The 26,272-nt window shown below is 35.5% G+C and overlaps 1 protein-coding gene across 1 annotated transcript; it reads left to right on the forward strand.

Annotated features, from left to right (window-relative positions):
• Nucleotides 1-7,459: 7,459 nt before the first annotated feature.
• Nucleotides 7,460-24,481, forward strand: LOC123553088 (uncharacterized). The gene is made up of 9 exons (XM_045342844.2): nt 7,460-7,870; nt 12,618-12,848; nt 13,140-13,393; nt 13,801-13,947; nt 15,685-15,917; nt 17,189-17,482; nt 19,328-19,502; nt 21,548-21,693; nt 22,957-24,481. The coding sequence occupies exons 1-9, from the start codon at nt 7,768-7,770 to the stop codon at nt 23,249-23,251; spliced, it is 1,878 nt and encodes a 625-aa protein (XP_045198779.2). The 5' UTR covers nt 7,460-7,767; the 3' UTR covers nt 23,252-24,481.
• Nucleotides 24,482-26,272: the final 1,791 nt, after the last annotated feature.

Raw genomic sequence — 26,272 nt, forward strand, 5'->3', positions numbered from 1 at the left:
CACGTAATGAGAAAAAGATCAAGTAGAGAGGAAGAGAACTCTGTGAAGTGGGTTGGCTCAGTAATGAGTTGATCAAGATTGAACTGTTGGCAGATAGAAAGAAGTTTGCGATACAAGTTCGGATTGGAGGGATTGAAATTAAAATCGCCAGTTACAATGATGTCTGGTATATTTGTGTCGAGTGCCAATCTAAGAGATTCTTCAATCATGGTAGTGTAATGTATATCTGCATTTGGAGGACGATAGAAGACTCCGAAGAGAATTCGTTTGGAGTGGGAAGGCATTACTTCTACCCAAATGCACTCTAGACCTCTGAGCTCGAGGTCAGGCCGACGCTTGTGATACAGAGTATTTTTTAGATATACGATTACTCCCCCGTGACTGTCTCCGGCTCTGTCTTTTCTTTCTGGTAAGTGAAAGTTTGGAATCTTTATGTCGTCATTAGAGGTGTTTGAGTTTAGCCATGTTTCAGAGAATGCTAAGATGTCAAAAGAGTTAAATTCAGTCCCCAAGATATCGATTTTGTTTAATAAACTTTGTACATTGTAATGTAACACAGACAGACTGTTACCTCTTGTCATGAGCTCGGATAATGTATGAGACATGGACGATGTAGAAGAGCATGTAGAGCTGGTAGAATGTGATGAAGACGGACCGGGATTTGGATGGATATCTCCAGCCGTAGCAAGTAGGAAAATAAGCCATGTACTGCACACTATTACTGCCAAACATATAAGAATCGATTTGGTTAGAAGAATGTTTTGAGTACATTTGATCCCTGGAATGGCACGTTTGTGTGGGTAGCTGATTCTATGTCGAACTTGAATCTGTACTTCAGTGTATAAGGAGTAAGTAAAGAAACTGTTTGAAACCGTAAAGATTAGTATTGAGACATGTAAGAGTAATGTGAATTTCCACGGGCATATATGAGACTGCATGATCGATGTGGAAGAAGTGATTTTCATTATGTTACTGATGTTAAGAACATCAAGAACCATGTAACCAAGATCATGCAATCACGCACATTGTACATTGTCCAGTTCCTACCGTTCATACAAATCCAAACCAAAAAATCGAAACAAATGGTAGAGGGAAATCGAGAAACTAGAGAATTCAGGAAGTACAAAACAAAAAGAGATTGGAAATGCATAGTGCAAGTTGAGTGCAATAATAGGAAAATGAAGAAGCGAAATATGAAGTTAACTAACGTGTGAAGCATTATTTAGCTAAAAACTATAAAGAGCATTCAAACCAAGTATATGTATATGATTCCGTATTGTTTTGAAGAATTTTCCAAGAATATATACAAATTATTAATTTTCGTAAAGGTTTTGCTACAGTAAACATCGTTACTAAAAGACCTGAATCGTGATAATAGTACCTCTTATTCAGATAAACAAAGTATATGATTCCATATTGTTTTGAAGAATATTTCCAAGAAGATGTACAAATTATTAATTTTCGTAAAGTCGTTGCTAAAAACCCTGAAACATGATAATAGTACCTTAGTTAAAGTCTGTTAAACAAATCATAAACCACATAATCAATGGTAATACAAATAGTTTTGAAAGGAATTGTATACATGTAGGGTTTAACAACGAATAGTTTAAACAAGTAATGTTAAACATTGCATAGAGCATGTTTAAATAAATCGATTGTTGTATTGTATGTTAGAGATCTGAATTTTTTTTAACAAAGTGCAAATCTACTTTTCAGTTACTACCTGGACCATAATTACACGCACGCACGCACGCACACACATGCACGCACACACACAAACACACACACGCACGTTCACACATACGTACGCACGCACGCACGCACGCATATACGTACGTACACACTCACACACATACATAAATATATACATACTTACACACACATATATATATATACGTACGTAAATAAACGTTTTTTTATACTTACAACTGTAGGTTGAAAGACATGATAACTTATCAAAATCCTAAGTCACAGTTCAAAATGTTACAAAATTTAAACTGTATGCATGATATGCGACAATATATTTACCAATGTCAAAGATAAAACATGGACTCATATTTACACAGTCTTAACATACATATGTACATGTGCGTCTTTAAGCTAACAACTAAAGACAAGCAACTACTAGTAACTGTTTAAAAACTTGAGAGTACATAAAGAACTCTGAGAAAGGTTTCAGGTTAGAATTATGCAGGTGCGCAAGGGACTGCACATGACAAATTAATGCGAATCGTGGTTGTTTCCCTTGCGACTTCACAATCTGACAATACCCGCTTCTAAGGAAGTGTCAAATCCTAAAATTGAGGAAGTGTCAAGGAAAACGGAGTAACTAATTGCAATAAGCACCTAGCGGCACTCGGCCAATCAGCAATCAAGGACCAGTTAGTATTCTAAGGGCGATGTCCTTCAATTAGGCAGAAATTTGAAAAAATATGAAAGTTTATCATAGATCATAGAACAAGGGGAATATACGGGAAGGGGCTAAAGAGATGGAAGGGGCTAAATACCCGGCCTTTTCGTAGTAAGACTTATTTTGTAAGAATATAATTTTGCAAGAGGCGAAATTAGAAAAATACGAAAATATTATTGTGCATCATAAACCAAGGGGTATATACGGGGAAGATAGGAGATAGTAAGAAATGAAATATGTTTTGGCTGAAGAACCAGATATCAGTCTCACTGATAGCGTAGTTACGCTCGGAAAAAAACGCGACGATTTCCAATAATGATTTCAAATAATACTGCAAAACACATATTAAATATAAAAGAAAGCAGAGTCATAGTTTGTGCAGCAGGCTGAAGAAAAAGCTAAAGTGGTAACTAAAGATGGACGTTTTCCGCCTTCATTCCTAAGAAATTAGAACACATTTTTCCATGAATTGTTTTATATTTAACTGTCCAATGTTTTCATTGTAACTGAATTAGAACATAATCGCGCTGTCGTAGCTGATGCTTTTAAAGTCCACCATTATGTCCTCGCCCGACCCATTTTGCTGGTCTTAATCCCCATCATTGCCTATAGCTTGCTCGTTTTCTAGTGTGGACAAACGGTTTTGATCGATTTCCTCGGCAGGATTCGTCGGAAGATGTCCTCTTGTAGTTGAGGGCTCTCAAGAATAACCCGCACCTTTTGCTGATTGCATGCATGCCTCTACATACTCTGCAAGGCGGAAATGTGAATTCGTTTCATCCAGTATTTCTTTTAAATCCATTGATTGTATTGTAAAATAGCATGTAGTCGTTTAGTCGTTTAGTACTGTCCATTGCACGTGCGCCACGGCGGGAAGGCAAAAAATGTCTATTTTTAGTTACCACTTTAGCTTTATCTTTCAACGTCATGTATCATCTAGATTGGAAAAAGAATATGTGTTTAATATGTTATTTTCGTTGTTGATATTATATGATAAAATTAATAGAATTTAGCATGTTGGGTTATTGTTGACAATTTACCGCAAAGACTATATATAGATAAAAGAAGTAACACACTTACCTTATCCTTGACTACTGTTGTAGCATTTATCCTTGACCACTGTTTTGATAACTAGTAAGAGAAGTCCTGTCGAATGCTTTGAACAAAATTCCTACAATATCTTATATCCGCTTCTAAGGAAGTGTCAAATCCTAAAATTGAGGAAGTGTCAAGGAAAACGGAGTAATAATTGCAATTAGCACCTAGCGGCACTCGTCCAATCAGCAATCAAGGACCAATTAGTATACTAAGGGTGATGTCCTCCAGTTAAACAGAAATTTGAAAGAAAAATGTGAAAATTTATCATAGATCATAAAACAAGGAAAATATACGGGGAAGACAGGAGATAGTAAGAGATGAAATGGGCTAAATCCCCGGCCTTTTCGTAGTAAAAATTATATTGTAAGAATGTAATTTTGCAATCTTGAGGCGAAATTTGAAAAATATGAAATTTTATCACGGATCATAAAACAAGGGGAATATAAAGGGAAGAGAGGAGGAAGGAGGAGCTGAAAGGGGCTAAGTCCCCGTCCTTTTCGCAGTAAGAATTATTTTGTAAGAATGTAATTTTTTAAGTGGAGAATTTGGGAAAATATGAACATTTATCATGCATCATAAAAGAAGGGCAGTATACGTAAAAGACGGGGGTTTGTAAGAGATGAAAAGGAGGTACTCCCCGGCATTTTTGCAGTCAGAATTGTTTTATAGTTCTTAGAATGTAATTCAACGATCATTGCTAACACTATGGGATGATCAAAACAGGGATATTCAATGTGGTTCATGTCTCCATCATATGTATAGATAGACTCGAAATGCTAAGTCTGGAACTGGATACCTATTCAGACTCGTGACGGGTGGGCTTTTACAACTTGCCATTATTTTTTAACTTTAGATTAAGGCTTCTGGCCAACTGGACAGAAAATGAAACATATCTAGTTTGTATGTTTATTTATTAGCACATGTCCTTAATTGGACCTGATTAAAAAGAAATCCAGAAAGTCTTGAAATCTATTTCGGAAAGATTGAAAATATATTTGTCACTTTATATTATGTCTGAATGGATAGCTAAACCAATATCTTTTCTTTATATAACGTCAGTATTCCTCGCTAGAGTATATGAAGAGTGCATCTGCGGTTTGTTAAGACTCTTAAAGCTTATAACATACGTAACGTCCAGGCACTTGAAATTTCTGAGATGCTCTTGCGTGTCTACCACCTAATTAAGATCGAGGCCTGTACTGTTTCCAGAAAATACGGCTGCTCAGAAAAGACCACTGCTATATATACACCGGGCACGTTAAAGACCTGAGACTGTCTATAATTCGCAAAGAGCTCTAGGCTAAGCTAGCCATGCTAGCCGGACAGGCCTGTATCTAAAAAGGAATTCTCTCTATATCTGTTCTGGGGGCTTTATCTCACTTTGTCCCTCTGGTCAGATCGCTCTGTGTCTGTACTAGTAGAGGGTGAATTTATAATTAATAATTAAGTGGTACTGCCCGAAATGAATGATGGACCAGTCCATTATACAAATTTAGCAGGATATGGGCTGGGAAGAAGATACCCAGATAGCAGACATGCGTTGGCCCAACGTTGGCCCAACGAAGATTTCTATCGTTGGCCCAACGCCATTTTGCTAATTGGCGCAACGTTGGCCCAACGGTTGGTACACCATTGGCCCAACGACTGGTATCCTACACTTATCGTTGGCCCTCCATTGTGCCAACTACTGGTATCCTGCACTTATCGTTGGCCCTCCATCGGGCCAACAACATTTTTTCGTCTATCATGGTTGGTCCTACGTTGGACCAACTCTGTTTCTTTGTTGGCCGAAAGATTGATGCCAACGCTATCCCAACGATTACAAATTTGAAAAAATAGACTAAAACTAAAATTATTTAGTACACGTTTTATTTTTAAATAATTGTGATTTTGTTTAACATTTAAAAAGAAGAAATCTAACATTTGTTTGCAAGTTTCCTGATGAAATATAACCGAATATTTCATCACTACAACATGTCAAATATTTATTTCAGCCTTTTATAAATCTATTTTCCTTTTTTTTCAGTCACTGATTAAATCCTATTAAAATGAATTACTGTCTGTATTTTAACTAATTATATATCCAAGTTTTTCCTGTGCCCCACAGTGCTAGGCGCTCAATTATTACTCTCTTGAACAGCATCCTGTAAAAAACGAAAATCATAATGTTGATTAAACCATCTACGTCATATTGATAACAATAACTATACAGATGCACATAAACCTCTGGACATAAACTGTATGAAATTTATTTTTGTCTGTATTTAGAGATTAACGAGAATATGGGTTATTTTAATTACAGAATTAAATACTCAACACTAGTGCCATCCGCCAGTTTTAGATAAAAGTATTCAACATATGTTCAAGTCACATAGATACTACATGCATACAGGCTATAGAAAGAAATTCTCTATAAGATTCAACAACTTTATCAAAAAATATTCAAAAACTTCTACTTACAGTTTATAGCTAGTAGACCGGGTTTTTGTTAACATGTATAATAGTTTCCTGTACTTCGCATGCCTATGCAGCTAGAAATCTCGCCAAGAGAGAAATTAACCACAATTTCTTGGATTTCTTACATAACTCGGGTTAACGAGAGTTCATGTTCTGGAATATTCAACAGACTTATTGTAAACATTTTATGATTGTATAAAATTAGATATATTTGTTATAGCCGTTTTTTTTTCTTCAATATTTTTTTTTTCACAAATTAGATTCTTCAGGTAGTATATAGATTTGAAATAGTTCAAAATATCATTACGGCTGCAGATAAGTATTAAGTTTAATTAGTCCAAACTATCACATTACGAATTGGTGTAGAAAAGTATTTATTAAATTATTAATTAAATACTGCATGTTACACCTACACAATTAAGGTGTTTACCTGTAGGAGCTTGTGATAAAACAGTGATCTGTAAAATATATAATTATTATATCATTACTTCTAATGGACCAACGTTGGGCCAACGATGTTTTCTCTGTGTAAGTCTTTCCCTGAAAATCAGCATTGGGCCAATGCAGAGATATCTCTGTCTGAAATTTAAGGTTGGTTCAACGTTGGCCCAACCGCTGTATTTACAATACTTATTAATCATTGTTGGGCCAACAGCGGCCCAACAACGATTATCCTTTGACGGTTTTCCGTCGTTGGCCCGATGACTTCATGTTTACAGGGTAGAAATCATTGCACCAGATATGGGTTAAGAAAATCTGCGTGACTACTATACAGAGAATAGTGCATAGTTAATCTTGAATGCCAACCAAATGAAGACTGAAGGATATCTGGTAAATTACCGACGTGTAGAAGATCAGACGAATTGGTATAGCGGTATTTATAACACTGTGCGTCTAATCTAATTACAAAACTGGGGTCGTACGTACGTGAGTTCGAGCCCCACTTCTCCAAAACGAAAATTACTTTACACCTGGCATACAAAAGAACCAGGAAAGGCTCTTGAGTTGGAGCGTCTCCTGTATCCTGAACAGTATATAAATCTGAAGCTGATTTTAGCTACACACTTAATTAACGTGCAGAATGGTCTAACTCCTTGTTGAGTTTGAATTGTGTCAGTCTGATTAAATAAGACATCTTTTAATTTAGATACCCATTAAGCGCCTTCATTATGTTTGATTATTGTTGTTTTTGCATTAGAACGTCTATATCACATCTATATTTAGATAGAGGACTCCAGATCTTTCTATGCTGACTTATCATTTCCGTGCACGGCTGATGAAATTGGTTGTAACTTGTAAGCAGCTTTCACCGTACCGTAGCGTGTAGTAATATTAAGGATTATTTTCCATACTATTTCCAATATGTCGTATGTTTTCTCTAATTGTCATATAATTATATTTTTCTATTTACTAAAAAGACATTTAGTTTCAATTTGTTCGATATTTTACAAAATATCTGGTATTTTGTTTGGGAACTATTTGTTGACGCAATAACTTCCGTGTCGATGTTGTAAGGCACTAGAATGTTGATGTCCCAAAACTCGTATAAGTTGTGCAAGACTGCTTTAAAAATGTATAAAAACGCACTGACAGCTGAATTTGAAGTTATAACATAAGTCAGATGGTATAGTTTGATTAAAAGGAGTTGAAAGTTTACTATTTCCTGACACCTGGTTTTTGCTAGGCCGCTTTGAAGTTTGCTGATTTGCGTCAACAACGTCAACATACTTACTAATAAATAACACCGACAGCGGTCAACAGTTGTGAAATTTCTTATTTATATCTGTATTGTTTAAGCAAAAATGCCAGGCAGAGGTAGAGGCAGAGGTCGTGGAAGAGGAAGTGGACAATCAGCTGGCAGGGGACGCGGACGATCAGCTGGCAGGGGACGAGGACGATCTGGAGGTAATCATTTTGTGACCATTTTGTAAAGGACACTTTAAATGACATCTTTCCATTAAATATTGGAAGTATCTAGGGATTCGTATGTTTAGAATCTGACTCTAGGGGTACAGATCCGTACTGTTAAAAATTGTATAGGAATATCGCCCTTTTTTTTTCTAGATACATATATTGTGGATTACATCTTTTATTTTGTTGCAAAGGAAATATAAGATAAAATTGAATCAGTACTGGTTAATAACTTTAAACCGTGAATCTTAATGGTTCAAAGATATCTAGGGCTGTCATCGATAGAAACGATATCGATGTATCAACGATATTTTTTTGTCGATCGATTATCGATTCCCATTTTCAAAAATCGATATTTTACAGAGAGAAAAAAACCGTCTAGATAAACACTCAGAGCCTCTAAAACAACTTTTACTGCCTGCAAAAATGTGCCGTAAGTAACGGAAGTTGTCAAAAAAGGTCATGTCTAAACTTGTACCGTAGCAGTCTTTTCCTACTAGCCTGCACTACCTATATGGGTAGAAGTAAAGAGGGCTCAACTTCAGAATCTATTTGCAAAAAGTTACGTTGTCCTGTCTTGAAAGGTCGCTTCGTTGTTTGTGCATGTAACAACATAGTGTATATACTAGCTGTTTCTACGCCAATCTCAGCTTTTTACTTGTTCGCGTGTCTAGCTGATCACTCAGTAAAAGGTACAGAATTTAGCTAGTGTCCGTAACAATAACAATCAAAGATGGCCAAAGAGGAGCCGTTGCCGGCCTAAATAGTGGAAAAAGAGTCAAAAGACGGAAAGAACAGCTTTGTTTGGGTTCGTAGGTGTTGCTTAAACATGCCTTTCAGTACAACAAACAAATAGTCAAACACTGCAAATTTGAGGCCCATCAAAAACTTGGGCAGAAGTTAAAAAAAAAAAAAGAAAAAAAAAACACGGGGTGCCAGTACCGAATGTAATTGTAAGGTAAAATTAAACAGGGTATGAAACGGGCTAAAAAATAAATAAAAACACTGTAAATAAATAAATTAATTAATTTAATAAATAATATCTGTGGAAGGGAAATGCAGAATTTTAGCTGTTTGAAACCCGACTTCATTGCTTGATATTATAGTTCACTAGGTTGTAAAGTAAAAGTGGAGTGAAGGCAAAATGAAGATCTGTTAAAGATTTCATTAATTTTCATTTATTTTATTTATTTCATAGATACAAATACAACACAATCAAACAGTATTATAAAAAGTAGGCAATAAAACTAAACGTAACATTAACAAGAAGGTATATAGCATGCTCATGAACAAATAGGTTGTTAATCTAACTTAATAATCGATATATCGATGTATCGTTGATATTTGTCTTCCGATATATCGATATCGTCGATATGCCAAAGACCCAATCAATGACAGCATCTTTGTTTACTTGATTATTTACATTTTCTTTAGAAACCTAAATAGCCAAGGAACAACAAATACTTTGCCAATTAATTCATTGTAAAATAAACCGATAGATAAACAAGCGTAATGAAAATGCACTTGTCTGCACCCATTTATGTTGTTTTATTGGCACAGGACAGTTTGTTCTATAATCAGTTAACTGACTTGATCTAGTAGAAGGAATTGAAATCTACTAGCTTTGATCAACGAATATTCAGAAAACAGGAAACATAAATGCCCCTACATTACAGTGTAGAATAATGCCATCATTATTTAAAAAAGGGTTTGCTATAATTATGTAAAGCGCCTTTGAACGTGTTTATCACGAAAAGGGCGCATTATGAATCTGGTAATTAATAATAGTATCAGCATAATTTAATCCCAATTTGTCTAAGTTTGATTCCGCATGATTCTTTCAGGGGTCACTATAGCTTAATGATGTTTTGAAAGTAGCTGTTAAAAATTAGGTGAACACTGGTATCTGTGAACTATTTAGATTCAAATTTTTGTTGGTGAATATTGATTAAATCTCATTTGATATTTAATTTTCAATAGACAATATCTGGAAAAAGGGGTCCATACTCCTAGACAATCGCTCACAGGCTTGTCTAGAGGTAAGGATCCATTATACCTTTTAGAATCAGATTCTAGAGGTACAGAGCGGTACTCCTAGACACTTCCTTAAAAACTTGGCACAGAGTATTGGCATGCCAAAATTTCCTTTATCTGCACGACCTTCATGCTGATTATTTTTGTTATTTGTACGATTCTGCTGATTATTTTCATTATTTGCAAGATTTAATAATTGCCTCACAGTCCAGTGGAATGTCATTCATAGATGCTTCAGTTCTGCTTTTACAGTGACTGTATATTTCCGGTGTTGATTTTTCAAAGTTACTTAAATTTTCTGAGATACGATTGCATTTCAAATGTCACACAATGGAATACTGTCAAAAAGAGTTGTTTAAACATCTGCCTAGAGCTGTAAAAAGAAAACAAAAACAACTTTATTTCATTGTAGTATAATATTCGAAAGGGAAAAAAATACTTTAGGCCAATAAGTTAGATAATGTCAAAAAAGGAAAAATTTAATGTGGAATTGTAAATATATGCATTTGTAAATGTCTCAGATTAAAAGTATTAAATTAATACTTAGTTGAAAATACTGTTTCAAATTGAAACACTACCCATTTTCTTCAATAAAATTGACTTTTTCCAAATTTAAAATAGGCAGTGCCGCCCGTGCGAAAACAGGCCAGGAAATCCTGGGATTATCCTGGGATATCTCAGGTTATCTCAGGAGAAATTCCTGCCATTTTCCTGGGATATCTCAAGATTTTTCACGCCGGTAATTGGAACAGGATTTATTCCTGCACATTCCTGGACAATCCTGTATAAGCAGGAAATGCCAGGGTGTAGAAAATAACATTTTGAGGTCCAGGAAATCCCAGGATATCCTGGGAAGCCAAGATTGAAAAAAGTGTCCTGGGGCCAGGATATCCTGGAATTTCCTGGGATGTAGATGGAGTACCAGGACCAGAAAATCCCAGGAAGCCAGGATGGTAGTGTCCTGGGGCCAGGATATCCTGGGATTTCTTGGCAAGTAGAATGAATCCTGGGGCCAGGACATCCAAGGTTATCCTGGGTGCAGGACTTTACCTTAAAATAATTGTTAGAAATAATCAATCATTGTGTCTCATTTGGAAAGAATTAACTTTTTGTAGCTTTAAGATTATTATTAGACTGAAATGAGACCCTAAAGACAAACACAAGTTGTAAGCTTTTCTTCCTTTTTGGGGGAATTCATATAATAGGTATCTCACAAACACTGACAACTGTATAAACAAAAATTAATGTAATAAAACATGTCAAATGTTAAATGTTATTTTTATACTTAAATATGATCATATTTGACAGGTTGTATTGTTTTGTTTTTTGTTGTTGTTTTTTTCAAATTAGCATAATTTTTCAACATCTCTTTTCCTTTTTACCATTTCATTTCATCAACTGCTGAATGTAATCAGCCTTTGTCTGACCAGCTTCAGCCTGTCCCTCATTATATTTAGGCACCCATGTAATTAAGTCAGTGGTTCAAATTTATTTATATAACAATCACCTAAAATATATACAAGTATTAGATAAACTCTTGTTACAGAAGCATAATTATCTATCCTTCACATATACCTGAACAAAAAATACCTATGACCAGGTAAAAGTTTAATTAAGACAATGAGGGGAATAAAGATGGTATTTTAGTCTATAATTTTTTTCTGGTCCTGTGACATTACAGGTTTGAATTAAATTTAAAATTAAAAAGTTTAATGTTCTTACCTGATATCCTTCTTAAACTTTAGCATTTTTAGAGATTCCAGTTAAAATATTTTGCTCCATTCCATGTGCCAGCAACAACATGAACAAAGCACTTCCTGTTTACATTCAAATTTTTGGTATTCATGAGCAATTTTCTTGAGTACAATATAGTTACTGAAGGGAATATCTAGAATGTTATTGATATAAATATATACAGTACAAGAGTGAATTTGACCATTCTTTAGCCAACAGAATTTGCAATAATCACAGAAAAACAAACAGAAAAAGGGGGAATATTTTTTTGGCACATGTATAACAGCGTCAGAAGCCTTCATTTTCATTGGTTCCTTTCTTGATGCAGGATTTCTCAGGATATCCTGGGATTTCCTGCATAAAGATAATTATGATTTACATTTGTTACAGCTTATTGAATCTTATTTGAAGAAGTCCTGGCTTGTCCTGCCTGTTCCTCAATCAATTTATATAAGTCCTGGATTGTCTTGCCTTATCCTGTCTTCTTTTATTCTGGTCCTGGCTTTTCCTGTCTTAAGCTGAGCTCTTAAAATACCACATAGGATATCCCAGGATATCTCAGGATTTACCTGGGATATCCTGGCCTCCAGGATTTATTTCTGCATGGGAATTGCTTACACAATCATGTAAGGCCAAGGTCTCATCCTAATTGTGCATAATTTTGCAGCAATTTTAGCATTACTGATGTCAATATATTCTTATTGATTTCCTCTATATTGGACAACTGTGTGGAAGAGCTTGAAAAGCTTGTAACATTATGCAGAGTTTTTGGGCTTTATCTACAGCCCCGTTCCACTGAGCTATATTTTAGGCAGAAATTCGGCACCGTTCCGCTCAAAAATGTTCTTTTTTTTAACATTTCCAACAGTTACTGTTAGTACATGTTTAAACCTTACTTTTTAAAACACTAGACAATGAGCTTGTAAGAGTGTTTTGCAGAAGTATTTAGAAGATTATTATCTGACTTGTATAGGTAGGCGAGGGAGAGGAATGTCAAGGGGAGGTTACCAGAACACAGGGTCCAGGGATCATGATGACAGCAAAGACAAAGTTGTGAAAGATCTTGACGTGAATAAAGACGTGACGTCATACTTTGTTGGAAGTGTATCGGCTGACCAACACTATGAGGGCCAGAACCAGAACAGGGACCGGTACGCTGCAGGAATGGCAGTCCTTGAGAAAAATGGTGTTGAAATTGCACTGAGTAAGTCATAGTTTTGATGCTTTTATGTGTGTGTAGTGATTGTTATAATAATGTCTGTGTTAGAATGTGTTTTTCCTTTGTTTCATGGCATGTTTTGTCTCTATATAAGATGCAAAATAACCTTTTGAATGATGCTTCTCGAAATGTTAATTTTGTGCTCACTTATTGAATTCGTGGAATGAAGTGGTCACAGTGCATTAGAAACCAACTTGTTACATTTTTCCTTTAAGTTATAATATTATTTTTATTTAACCATATTAAATACCTATAAGTTAAAACATTATTTTATAGATGCTAGAGTAAGAGCATTAGCAGCAGCATGGGCTAGACATGACTATGACTTGGCCGATGCATTCCTAAAGAACAAGGATAATTTTGGTCTTAACGAAGTGCTGAAGGCCCTTTCACTCCTGGACTCGGGCAGACAGGTTCGAGTCTTGGAAAAGAAAGTGAAGAGATTGCAGACGTCAGGAGGGAAGGTTAAACCTCACACCATGGGAAAGCTGAAATCAGACATAGATAATCTGAATAAAAATAAGCCAACAGTAAGTTGAGTTATGTATTGTATTTAGTAAATTGTTGTTATTTTTCGTACAGTTAAATTTAACACCAGTTTCAAGCCAATTTTCACTTACATTGTTTGTCTGCTTAGCTCAATAGGGAGAATGCATTCACATTAAAAAAGATTATACTTTGGATAGATATACTGTAGCATTATCCTTTAGCCTACTGGTGGCAAGGGATTCTGCCTTTGCGACCAGTGCAGACTAAGATCAACCGGCACATCTGTGCAGGCTGATCATGGTCTGCACTGTTTGCTATTCAGTCAGTTAATTTTCAGTGAACACCCCTGTGAATAATAAGTGGTGCTGCCCAAACTGAATGATAGACCAATCCATTTTAGAAATTTAGCAGGGTAAAGGTTATCTATTCCTAATACTGTTTGTTATAGAATGGCAGTGCCAGTGGAGCTGTCTGTAAACATGTACAGAGATGGGTAAAGAGATTCACAAAGAAGGAGCTGGAGTTTTATGCCCTGCATTTCCCTAAGGAACCTTGGAAGAAACTAGCTGATATATGCCATTTTAATCCCAAAAAGGTAAAATTGTGATAATACTAAACACATTTGTATACCGAGGATTTATATATCAAGAAATAGGATTAAAAAGTCTTATGTATTTCTTTCATCTTTGTACATTTACTTCAGAAGTGATAGAGCTTTTCCAGTCTGGTGTGAGTTTGAAACAGAAAATAGATCTCAAGAATTCATTAGAATTAGAAGAAATTACTGCATTTTAAATGTCATTTATTAAAGAGCTCTTGTTCTTGTTCAGTACATTGTGACAGGCACATTGATTCACTTGCCCCTCACTCATGTAAGCCCAAGCTTCACTCAAGGCATTGAATTCTTCATGTGAGGAAGCTGTCCAGCTGGCTCAGTGGTTCTATCTAGATGCACGGAGGGGCACCTGGGGTCTTCCTCCACCACAAGCTGGAAAGTAACCATATGACCTATATATATCTGTGTCGGTGATATGTTAAACCAAACAAAAACATAATCATTATAACCGATACCAGGAGAAAATTGTGTAATTAATAATAAGGGTTACATGTGAACATTTACTGGGGCATATAATTAATGTAGGTGCCTCCATGGCCAAGAGGTTAAGGTTGCTGACTTTTAATCACTTGCCCATCACCAATGAGGATTAGAAGCTTTGCTGATGGTGTAGAAATCTACATGTGAAAAAGCCCTTAAAAATGACATACAGTTTTTTATTATCATAAGGGAGTTCCGCATTCTTCGGATGTAAAGTAGCTGAATATTACACATGGCTTTCCAAAAAACATGAAAAATCCCCAAATCGCATGCAGGAAGCACCCGCTTAGCTCCGTAGGTTGAGCGTTGGTCTATGGATTGCGGGGTCGAGAGTACTCACAGAGAACAGGTTTGTACTGGTACAGAATCCAGGAACACTGGTTAGGTTAACTGCCCGCTGTTACATGACTGAAATACTGTTGAAAAACGGCATTAAACCCAAAACAAACAAACAAACACATGCAGGAAATAATATGATTTATTTACTGTTATTACAGGTCCGCTACCCTTAATAGCAAGATAATGATCGTATATAAATAGGGAGAAAATTACCAAAAATTAACTTGAAAGAGCTGTTAAAGCTAATCAGTTTCTTTCTTTAAAACTGAATAATTTTATGTATATAAATTGAAACAACACGTTCTTAAATATTGACTTATTGCCATTGTCAGTAAAAAGCTTAATAAAATATATATACTGAGTACATCTAGAAATGCCAGACTTCGTCTACTGTCAATATTGTTTTAACCTGATAATTGACAAGAAAAATGCACTTACTAGGCTTAAAAAAAAATTGTTTGTTTCCAGTATCCCGACCTACCCTAAATTTCTGGCCCGACCCTAAATGTTTTTATGGCCTTTGGAGAAAAACAGCACTTTTTATGCTTTAAACATGGCCAGTGATGTTAGAAATCAACTTACTGATGCTCTAAAGGCATAACCCCCTTATTTGTATTCATTTTTTGACACAAAAATAATTTTCAGAAAATAAAAATTTCCGACCTACCTACCCTAATTTTTTTAAGCATGTTACCAGAAACAAAGATTTTTTTAGGCCTTAATAATATTTGATTTTTTTTGTGGGTTTTGGATGATTGTCAGGTTTCTACACGATTTTACAATACTACTACACACAATTCAGATATACATGCACAAAGAAAGTATGAAAAAATCTAGGGTAAAAGTGTTACATTTCTAGATGTACTGAGCATAATATGCATTTTTATCTTTGTGCAGGACTTTGCTGCTCTGGAATGGTTCATTGACTTCTGTTATGGAGCTCCGGCTCCCGAGGGAACACTAGCGCAGAGATGCAGGGACGTCACAGAGGAAAATGTGAATGGACTTCTTAAAGAGTTTAATATTCCATACGCTCATATAAAACCACATATCTCTAACACAGCAGTACTGACCACAGAGTCCAAGGCCAGAATAGCTTCATATGAAACCAAACTGGATACTGTTCTCTGGTAAAGCTTTATTTTAGTTATCATTAAGTTCTTCCGGTGAAGTAATGCTGTGAAATGATTCTTATTAATGGGGACTACCTTTCATGGATATTGTGGTAGTGCCAACCCTTGAAATAAAATTCCAGCAAATAGGAAAAGTTTCTCTTCTTCCATCTTAATCATCATGATGGAGAAATCTACAAATTCATACATGTCCCAATGAAATAGCCATTTTAGGCTTAACCACAAAGTTTTAACACTGATGAATTCATGTTCAGCAGGCAATATTATGCATTTCATATAATAGTCAGTATTCAGTATTCTAACATGGCTAAATTGTTTTTCCAATTAAACAAAGAAGTATATCAAACTCTGAATATTCTGCAAACAATGGTTGACGCGTGATTTAGTAAAAGAGCATTATGACGTCAGTTATGACGTCAAATGCCACTTGATGTCCAGTTCATTACTACCCAGATGAACCTAGCATAAATTTTATCAAAATATTTCAATGAACATGTAAGATTGAAAATAATTAAGGTCTTCTTGTGGTTTATTGTCTAGTTTACAACGGGTCATCGTTCAGATGCATAGATATTTAACCACTCAGGTTAATGCCTTCGTTGTTCAATTCCTGCACATCTGGACTCAGAACCGTGATAAATCAGGCGATAAACCACTTGAAAGCCTTAATTATTTTGTAAATAATATATGTATATAGGGAAATGAATTAAGGTAGTTTATCTATAAAGACATTAATTACACATTCTTTGTTTAGAGAGAGCCACGTGTGTGTATAAGTTAACATAATTGTCTGAAGATGGCTGAAATGTAGCAAACAATTATTAAACATATTTGCATTTTGGGCATAAAACTTAATAAGTACAATTTTTCTGTGAAAAACTGTTGTCAGATGCACGGATTTGCAAATGTACAATGTATGTAATTTATATAGTAGAATTGGAATTATGTATGTGCATTTTGGAACCGATATCGGGGGTTTCGTTTATATTTTTTTCGATAATTTGTTGACTATGCAATACAGGTTTTATGAATTTATCACATGTATGACCCTGCCAGTTTCAATGCTTCTTTTGACGTTACGTATTAAACTTTAGTTTTATTTTTTTGTCTTGGAAAAGGCATAGTGCCTAAATGTCAAGAAAATAAGCTATGAAATTCTTTCTAATATTGTGTTGGTCCAGCCCTTTAGTATCATAATTTATATAGAATGGAGACCTTTAAATTTGTTTGAACTGCTTCTGAAATTTACTGTTATGCTTTGCTTTAAGGTATTATGAAGAACTTAGGTGCACAGAGGCTGATCAAGTTATTCAGGATAGAATCAACTCGGGGGAGACAATCACTCTGCCTAATGGAAAACTGCTGGAACGATTGCTGGTAATTAAAATGTACATGGAAAACAGAAGACCTATTGACTGGAAATTTAACTGTGAGGGCTGGGACTGCGAAGGCTGGGACTGCCCCAGCTGCAAGAAAACACAAGAAAGTACTACCGATGAAATAAAGGCACCTTTCTTCAAGCAGCTCTTACCACTGGCTCAGACGAAAATTGATGGGATTAGGTATTGAAGTTTTAACCTTTAACCTGCTGGTGGCAAGTGATACTGCCAGTGCGACCAGTGTCTTTGGTGCTCTGTGCTTCCGAGAAATATACCCGTATACCTATTATCTTTTGTATATTTGAATGAACTACAACAAGTGTAAAACAGGTCTGAAATATAATAATTATCAGTTCAGGTGTTTGTCCTTTCAGTAATTTGGCAGGGAAAATATTTAAAATTTTGATATGTTTTAAATATCATTAATTTTTTTTAAGCTCCTAGAAGGGTAAGCATACATTTGCTGCTTTGTCCGTTTGTCCGTACGTCTGTCCCACTTTTGTCCTGAGTATAACTTGAGAAGTGTTAATTGCATTTGATTGAATTTACCTTAACATAATCACAGAGGCCATTGAGACAAAGTGCAGTGTCAAAGAATCATAACTCTACCTTACCTAGTTTTGGAATTATCTCCCTTTATTATACAAAATAAGGCTTGTCCAGAGCATTACTTGAAAAGTATTATTGGTATTTCATTAAAACTTCACAAAATGATAGAGGCCATTGACAGGAAGTGCAGTGTCAAAGAACCGTTACTCTACTTTACCTGTTTTTTTTCAATTATCTCCCTTTATAATACAAAATAAGGCTTGTCTGGAGCATTACTTGAAAAGTGTTAATGGCATTTCATCGAAACTTCACAAAATGATAAGAGGCCATTGATGGGAAATGCATTGTCAAAGAACCATAACTCTACCTTGCCTAGTTTATTTAATTATCTCTCGTATTTAAATTTTCTGCATTTGATTATCTGCATTTTTTTTTTTGGTTTCTATTATGTTATTCCCCATATTGAGACAAGCTAGCACATGCATCGGGGAGCATCATTTGGTATTACCAATTCCTTGTTTTTGCTTATTATCAAATTCAGTACTTTCATTGATAAAGAAATGATATGAGCCGCGCCATGAGAAAACCAACATAGTGGGTTTGCGACCAGCATGGATCCTGACCAGCCTGCGCATCCGCGCAGTCTGGTCAGGATCCATGCTGTTCGCTAACAGTTTCTCCAATTCCAGTAGGCTTTAAAAGCGAACAGCATGGATCCTGACCAGACTGCGCGGATGCGCAGGCTGGTCTGGATCCATGCTGGTCGCAAACCCACTATGTTGGTTTTCCCACGGCACGTCTCATATGAAGATTCTCTTGATCATTTCATGGATGTAAGAGAGAATTGCAGGACTCTGTTTTTGTTTTGACAGTTTTGTTGTACGTTATTTCTCACATGTTTGACATCTAGGGATTGAAATAAAACCATGTCATAAATATACTATGACACTAGTGTGGTAACAATTTGACGTTGACGTCTTTCAGTTGTTGAGGATTTTGGCCAAATTCAATTTGTCTGTAAGAGGTGAAGAAAAGAATGATTGATGTTGGGTAGAAGAACTTGAAAATGCTAGGAAGATTAAAATTGAAAGTGCTAGAAAGATTCATACATCTGTGGCTTTTCACATAAAAGGACTTTATTATACTTGCTGAAAAAATTATGAAGTGCTCAGCACAGCCTCGCATTTTATTGTATAGTCCGTGCATTAATTTAAATCAGTATGAGGAAACACTCATGTAAGATCATTTATATATATATAAAATTTAGATATATATAAAGGCTTTGGATTCCACCCTTAGAGTTGACTGTTTGAAACAGATTCAATTGACAGTACTACATCTTCCTTAAAAAAAGTTTGCTATTCAGTCAGTAAACATCCACTTTGAATTATAAATGGTACTGGCAAAATTAAATGACAGGCCTGAAGAAATTTTAGAAATTTGTCAGATTAAAGGTTAATATCTTGCTTTGTATTTCAGTCTGTCCTTGGAAGCACCAATCGTTGTCATTGGTGATGCGTCTGGCTCAATGGAAGTTGCTATAAAGACCAGTTCAATCATTGCCGGACTTCTGACGGCAATTACGTCTGCCCAGCTGTGCTTTTTCAACAATAAAAATAGATATGCCCCATATCTACCAAAAAATGTTGAAGAGGTAAGGATTTAGTAATTGTATACTGTGAAGTGAAGTGTAAGATCTTTATTTAATGCCCCATCACTTTGGTATTTAAATGGTTGTCCTTGCTTAACATTTTATGTCTGCTCTGTATCTGCTAAACCCCTTGAAGGATTTTCATGAAACTTGGGTCAAGTGATCACCTCATCAAGACAATGTGCAGAACTTATGAGTCAGCAATGTCAGCTTAAGGTCAAGGTCACCAATCAAGGTCAAAGGTTTAAGCCTTCTATTTTGTGACCACTCTGTATCTCTTAAACCCCTTCAAGGATTTTCAAATTCATTGGTGCTGTCTACATGGACTTTAAGATATACTTAACAATGTTAATGCTTCAACCCAATATCATCAACCCAGTCACTATCCATAACATGTCTTGAATATTGTACTGCAACAAAGGGCTGTGTTTTCAAAACAAAATCATGTCTGGGTTCTATGACCAAAGATGTTTTTTGAGGTTTTTAAGTGTAAAGGTGAAGATCATATGAAGGTCAAGGTCATCTGTATATAGGTCAATTTGTAGGTCTTGCTACAAGGTTTGTTGAGTGTGAGTATGAACTAAAATGGGTCATTTATGTTGGCTGTAGGACCAAAAATGTTATTTATTAGGGTTTTAAGTTTGAAGGTGAAGGTGAAGGTCATATTAAGGTCAAGATTTATAAGTCAGTTTGTAGGTCTTGCCATAAGGATTATTGAGTGAGAGTATGAACTAAATCAGGCTTTGAATGTGGGCTGTAGGCCAGGCAGTAAAATATGGTTTGTACAGAGAGACAGTTCAAGCACTATACGCTTGGGGGGTTAAAATGAACTAGAAAAAGCTTCTTTTTCTGGAGAGAAAGAAGCTTCAAAAGTCAATAAACCAAGGCATTCAAAACCACTGAATAGGATTTTGACTGAAATTTTTGTGTGATAGAGAAATATATAGATAGAATGTGTATATGCTATTCCTGAGATGCTGCATTCCACCATCCAACATGATCCATAACGTAACATAAGCGGTATTATCTTCTTTGAACTTTTAAGAGAAAAAATAAAGGACATGTTTGTATTATTATATATCATACCTAGGATACAATATCTAAAATAAAATTATCTTGTTTGTTTATCTGTAGCTGTTGGAGGGGCAACTATGGCCAAAAAAATGGTCTAGGTGCAGACTATAAATGAGCCACGCCATGAGAAAACCAACATAGTGGCTTTGCGAGCAGTCTGGTCTGGATCCATGCTGGTCACAAAGCCACTATGTTGGTTTTCTCTTGGCGTGACTCAAATGACCCTCCTTACTAGCCAATAAACCAAGGCATCCAAAACTACTGAAAAGGATTTGAACTGAAATTTGTATGTGATAGGGAAATATTAAATAGATATTATGCTAATTCTGGGATACTGCACTTCATGGTCCATGATGATCTATAACCTAATATAAGCAGTATTATTTTCTTTGACCTTTATGTTCTTTTATACCAAGGGTTTAATATCTATATTTATTATCTTTAGCTGTTGGAGGGGTCACCATGGCTAAAAAAATGGTCTAGGTGAAGAATATAAATGACCCTCATCAGTCTGTTCTAAATCCATTACAGGATGTAGAACTCCTTTATGTGAGAAAATCCGGCTGACTTATTAACCCTTAGCCTGCTGGCGGCAGATGATTCTGCCTTTGCGACCAGTGCAGACCAAGATCAGCCTGCACATCCCTGCAGTCTGATCATGGTCTACACTGTTCGCTATTCAGTCAGTAAATTTTCAGTAAACACCCCTTTGAATAATAAATGGTATTGCCCAAATTGAATGATGGACCAGTCCATTATAGAAATTTAGCAGGCTAAGGATTAAAGGTTGGTGGTTTTACCAAGGGGCATACTCATGAGATATTTCATGCAGGGGGAGTTAGGGTACGCTTTTACCATTTAAAGCTCAAATTTTGCCATATTCCAGTAGCCTAAATTATGTGACGTTTTACTCAGCTAAAGAAACGATGCATCTGTCTGTTCATGATTATTGGTTTTTCTTTTGTATTTTAAAGGTACTTCAGCTGGCTGTAGACACAGAAGCAGGAGGGGGGACAACTCCAGCAGCCAGTCTGTGGCCATTCTATGAAAAGAAAGAAGTTGTAAAAACATTTATCATTGTGACCGATGAGGAGGAAAATGGAGATTATAATGATTATGAGTATGTATAGGTTGTATTATAAGATATATGTTTACTGGACTTCTAGATTCCAGGTCAAGATATCTGGTTAATTGTAGCAGATCCCAGTTTAGCAAATGTGCAGAAATACCTTAAGAACAATTAAAGTTGAATATCATATTATGTTTTTATAGCATTTTTGAATCATAATTTGTTATAGCTAATTATAGCATCTTCTTTGTATATACCATTATACAGTATTAAATTAAATGTATTTATAGCCAGACCTGTAGACACAGAAAATCTTGTCACTTCCTTCTTATATAATAAAAAAAGTATGACATCGTTTTTAGCTCATCTGATTTTTGGAAAAAAATGATGAGTTATTGTCTTCACTTGATCGGTGTCGGCGTCTGCATCGCCTGGTTAAGTTTTATGTTTAGGTCAGCTTTTCTCCTAAACTATCAAAGGTATTGCTTTGAAACTTACAACACTTGTTCACTATCAATAGCTGACCCTGTACAGCAAGAAACATAACTCCATCCTGCTTTTTGCAGGAATTATGGCCCCTTTTGGACTTAGAAAATATTAGATTTCTTGGTTAAGTTCTATGTTTAGGTCAACTTTTCTCCTAAACTATCGAAGCTATTGCTTTGAAACTTGCAACAGTTGTTCACTGTCATAAGCTGACCCTGTACAGGAAAAAACATAACTCTGTCCTGCTTTTTGCAAGAATTATGGCCCCTTTTGGACTTAGAAAATATCAGATTTATTTGTTAAGTTTTTTGTTTAGGTAAACTTACCTCCTAAACTATCAAAGCTATTGCTTTGAAACTTGCAACAGTTGTTCACCGTCATAAGCTGACTCTGTACATCAAGAAACATAATTTTGCAAGAATTATGGCCCTTTTTGGACTTAGAAAATCATCGGTTGGACAATTTTTCTATTATACAAAAATATCAGATGAGCGTCTTGTTTGTCAGTAAGGTTTTAAGTTAGGCGACGAGTTAAGATTGCCAACTTTAAATCACTTGCCCCTCACCGATGTGGGTTTGAGTCTCACTTAAGGCGTATAATTCTTCATGTGAGGAAGCCATCCGGATAGCTGGCTTACCGAAGGTCAGTAGTTCTACCCAGGTGCCCACCCATGATGAAATAATGCTCGGAAGGGGACGTGGGGTCTCCCTCCACCATGAAAATCTGGAAAGTAGCCATATGACCTATAATTGAGTCAGTGTGACATTAAACCAAACAAAAACAAAATATTTAACTCTAAGACTAATTTATAAACTTCCTATTTTCAGATTTCATGAATTGTTCAAGAAATACCATGACGAGGTTTATCCTGCTAAGCTTGTTTTTGTGTCTTTCTTCTATCACCAACAGTCAAGGGGTTATATGGTACCTAAACTAGAAGAACTCGGATTTAAACCACTTAGATTTGTATTTGACTTAAATCGGCCAGACTTAACAAAACTAGACAAACTTTTCGGTATGCTGGCAACAGGGACATCAAGTTTCAACGATGAAATAGCAGAAATGGAACATATCATTAAAACAAATGGGATTGCGAAAGCTTTTGAAAATGTCAGCTTTTAAGATGGTATACATGTATTATGTATTGACTGTTATGTTACTGTGATGGAGTAATATATAGAACGACAACAACGATTGTGCTCTAACTATACTTAATGTGTAGTAGTTCCTCGCTAAACTCAAGTGAGACCCAGATAAAGCATACATTACATTATATAGGTGAAGGGCACACAACTCTTCCAGGCTTGCTGGATCAGGTTACTATAAATACACCAATCATCTTGCTGTTGATAAGTGAGAAATGGAACAGATTGTCTTTGATGTGGTATTGATAAGCTATATACATATAGTGAGCATGTTGGTACAACAAAGTATGATGTGGTATTGAAAAACCAGTTACCTATATTTGAACTAACATATACACACTCCAAAGATCAGATTCTGAATATGGAATTTCAGTCATAAAAATAAAATGGTATTTTTAGAGATAAGACTTGATAAAAGTTATTGTTATGTGCTTGCGTTTAGTGCAAATCCCTGAATTAAAAATTCAGAATTTTCATTTTATGATAGTGAGAACATATTGAAAGAAAACTCAAGAATTTTAGTTTAAGATAGAAAAAGAAACACTGGACAGACAGGTTGTTGTGATAGAATTATTTAGTGTCAAACACAGATGTGGGGTAGTAGTATGAAAATGCTTAAAAATGGTTATTTTAATAAAAATTATTTAAGCTGCTAAATTCAAATATAGGGCAGTAGTATGACCTATTGCCCTGTTAAGTAGTCACTGAAATGACAAGTTCTGTTTTTTGATAGAATTTAGCTAGGTTTATTTCTAGAGTACATTTTTTCTAAATTATATTTTTTTAATGTGTGGATAGTTATTTCAAATATTTCCATGTTGACAATAGTTTCGATGCATACACAGTTTTATAATTGTCACTATTTTTTGTCGTTTGTATTCTTAAATGTTGATTTACTGTTTTTAAATGGTTTTCTACATTACTACATACTTATATTTTAAACAATTTTTTATATTTATGTAACAAATATTATTTGTGTCACTATTTTTTGTCCGTTGTATTCTTAAATGTTGATTTACTGTTTTTAAATGGTTTTCTACATTACTACATACTTATATTTTATACAATTTTATTATATTTATGTAACAAATATAATTTGTGCAATTATTGGATATTTAAAGAGATTTATTTTATAATATTTTATGATTATGTTTTTACTACAGCTGACATGATGTTCCCCAGACATTGTTGCTAGTCTGTGTTATAAATACTAGGGAATAAATAACAAATAAATTGTTTAATAACACTACCGAAATTAAAAAACAATGATACCACTAATATTCATTTAAAGTTACTGCTGATGCCGTGCACCGTTAATGTAAGTTATGCAAGGGTAGGCAAGCATACATTGTTAGGGAACATCATTACAAGCCATAAAATGCCATATATATTTCCAACATTTTTTTTGTCTTAAAACCTGGTCCCATAATTGTCAAAGTTTTAAGTTGGAAACATATACTTTTAAATGGCAAAATTACACTACTGTGAAATCATTAATATTCGTGAGAGACTAATTTTCATGGATTTCGTGGTTGAGCCAATCCACGAAATTTAATCCCAATGAACAAGTAAAATTCACATTCATTTTATGTTCAAAAGTTGAAATCCACGAATTCATATCCGCGCGAAATTGCCGTTTTGACCAAAACCACGAAATTTCATGCCCACGAAATTAAATGATTTTATAGTATGTTACTGAATCTTGTACAGTGTTTATTGAAACTTGGCATGAATATTGCATGTAAAACAACAAAGAGATATGCAAAGTGTCAGCAATAATTAAAAGACAGTAACAATCCGGAAGACAATAACAGTTACTGTGGTAAAAAAATATGAGGCAGCTATAACGGTTTTATTCCAGTTCCATTAAGGTAAGTTAAGGTTCTGTTATGATTGCATTATTCGCAAAACCCATTTTTATGCCCCCGAAGGGAGGCATATAGTTTTTGAACCGTCTGTCGGTCTGTCAGTCTGTCGGTCTGTCAGTCTGTCTGTCCGCAATTTTCGTGTCTGGTCTATATCTTTGTCATCGATGGATTGATTTTCAAATAACTTGGCATGAATGTGAACCACAGTAAGACGACATGTCGCGCACAAGACCCAGGTCCGTAGCTCAAAGGTCAAGGTCACACTTAGACATTAAAGGTCATTTTTCATGATACTGCATTCGTGTCCGGTCCATATCTTTGTCATAGATGGATGGATTTTCAAATAACTTGGCATGAATGTGTACCACAGTAAGACGACGTGTCGCGCGCAAGACCCAGGTCCGTAGCTCAAAGGTCAAGGTCACACTTAGACGTTAAAGGTCATTTTTCATGATAGTGCATTCGTGTCCGGTCCATATCTTTGTCATCCATGGATGGATTTTCAATAACTTGGCATGAATGTGTACCACAGTAAGACGACGTGTCGCGCACAAGACCCAGGTCCGTAGCTCAAAGGTCAAGGTCACACTTAGACTTTAAAGGTCATATTTCATGATAGTGCATTGATGGGCGTGTCCGGTCCATATCTTTGTCATTCATGCATGGATTTTAAAATTATTGGGCATGAATGTGTACCACAGTAAGATGACGTGTCGCGCGCAAGACCCAGGTCCGTAGGTCAAAGGTCCTAAACTCTAACGTCGGCCATAACTATTCATTCAAAGTGCCATCGGGGACATGTGTCATCCTATGGAGACAGCTCTTGTTTTCTTACACATCCAGAGAAATCTGGGGATGGGAATCCAGAACTCATCCGAAAGACCGTCTGGGGCAGTGTTAATTTCAAGCTTTTACATTATACCCCTGATGAAGGCATTAAAAGCCGAAACTAGTTGGAAATAAATTAAAAACCAGTTTGAAGTTGTTCTTCCATTTTCAATTGTATTATAAGCTTTTACAAAGTAAGTTACAGCAGTTCAGAGGCTAACATAGTCTAAGTCTTAATTTCAGATTTAAAACATTGATGAATATGGGTCCAGTATTTTCTTAACTCTTAACTACCCTGCAAA

Source organism: Mercenaria mercenaria, chromosome 15 (assembly GCF_021730395.1).
Source record: "Mercenaria mercenaria strain notata chromosome 15, MADL_Memer_1, whole genome shotgun sequence".
In the NCBI taxonomy this organism is placed as follows: Eukaryota; Metazoa; Mollusca; class Bivalvia; order Venerida; family Veneridae; genus Mercenaria; species Mercenaria mercenaria.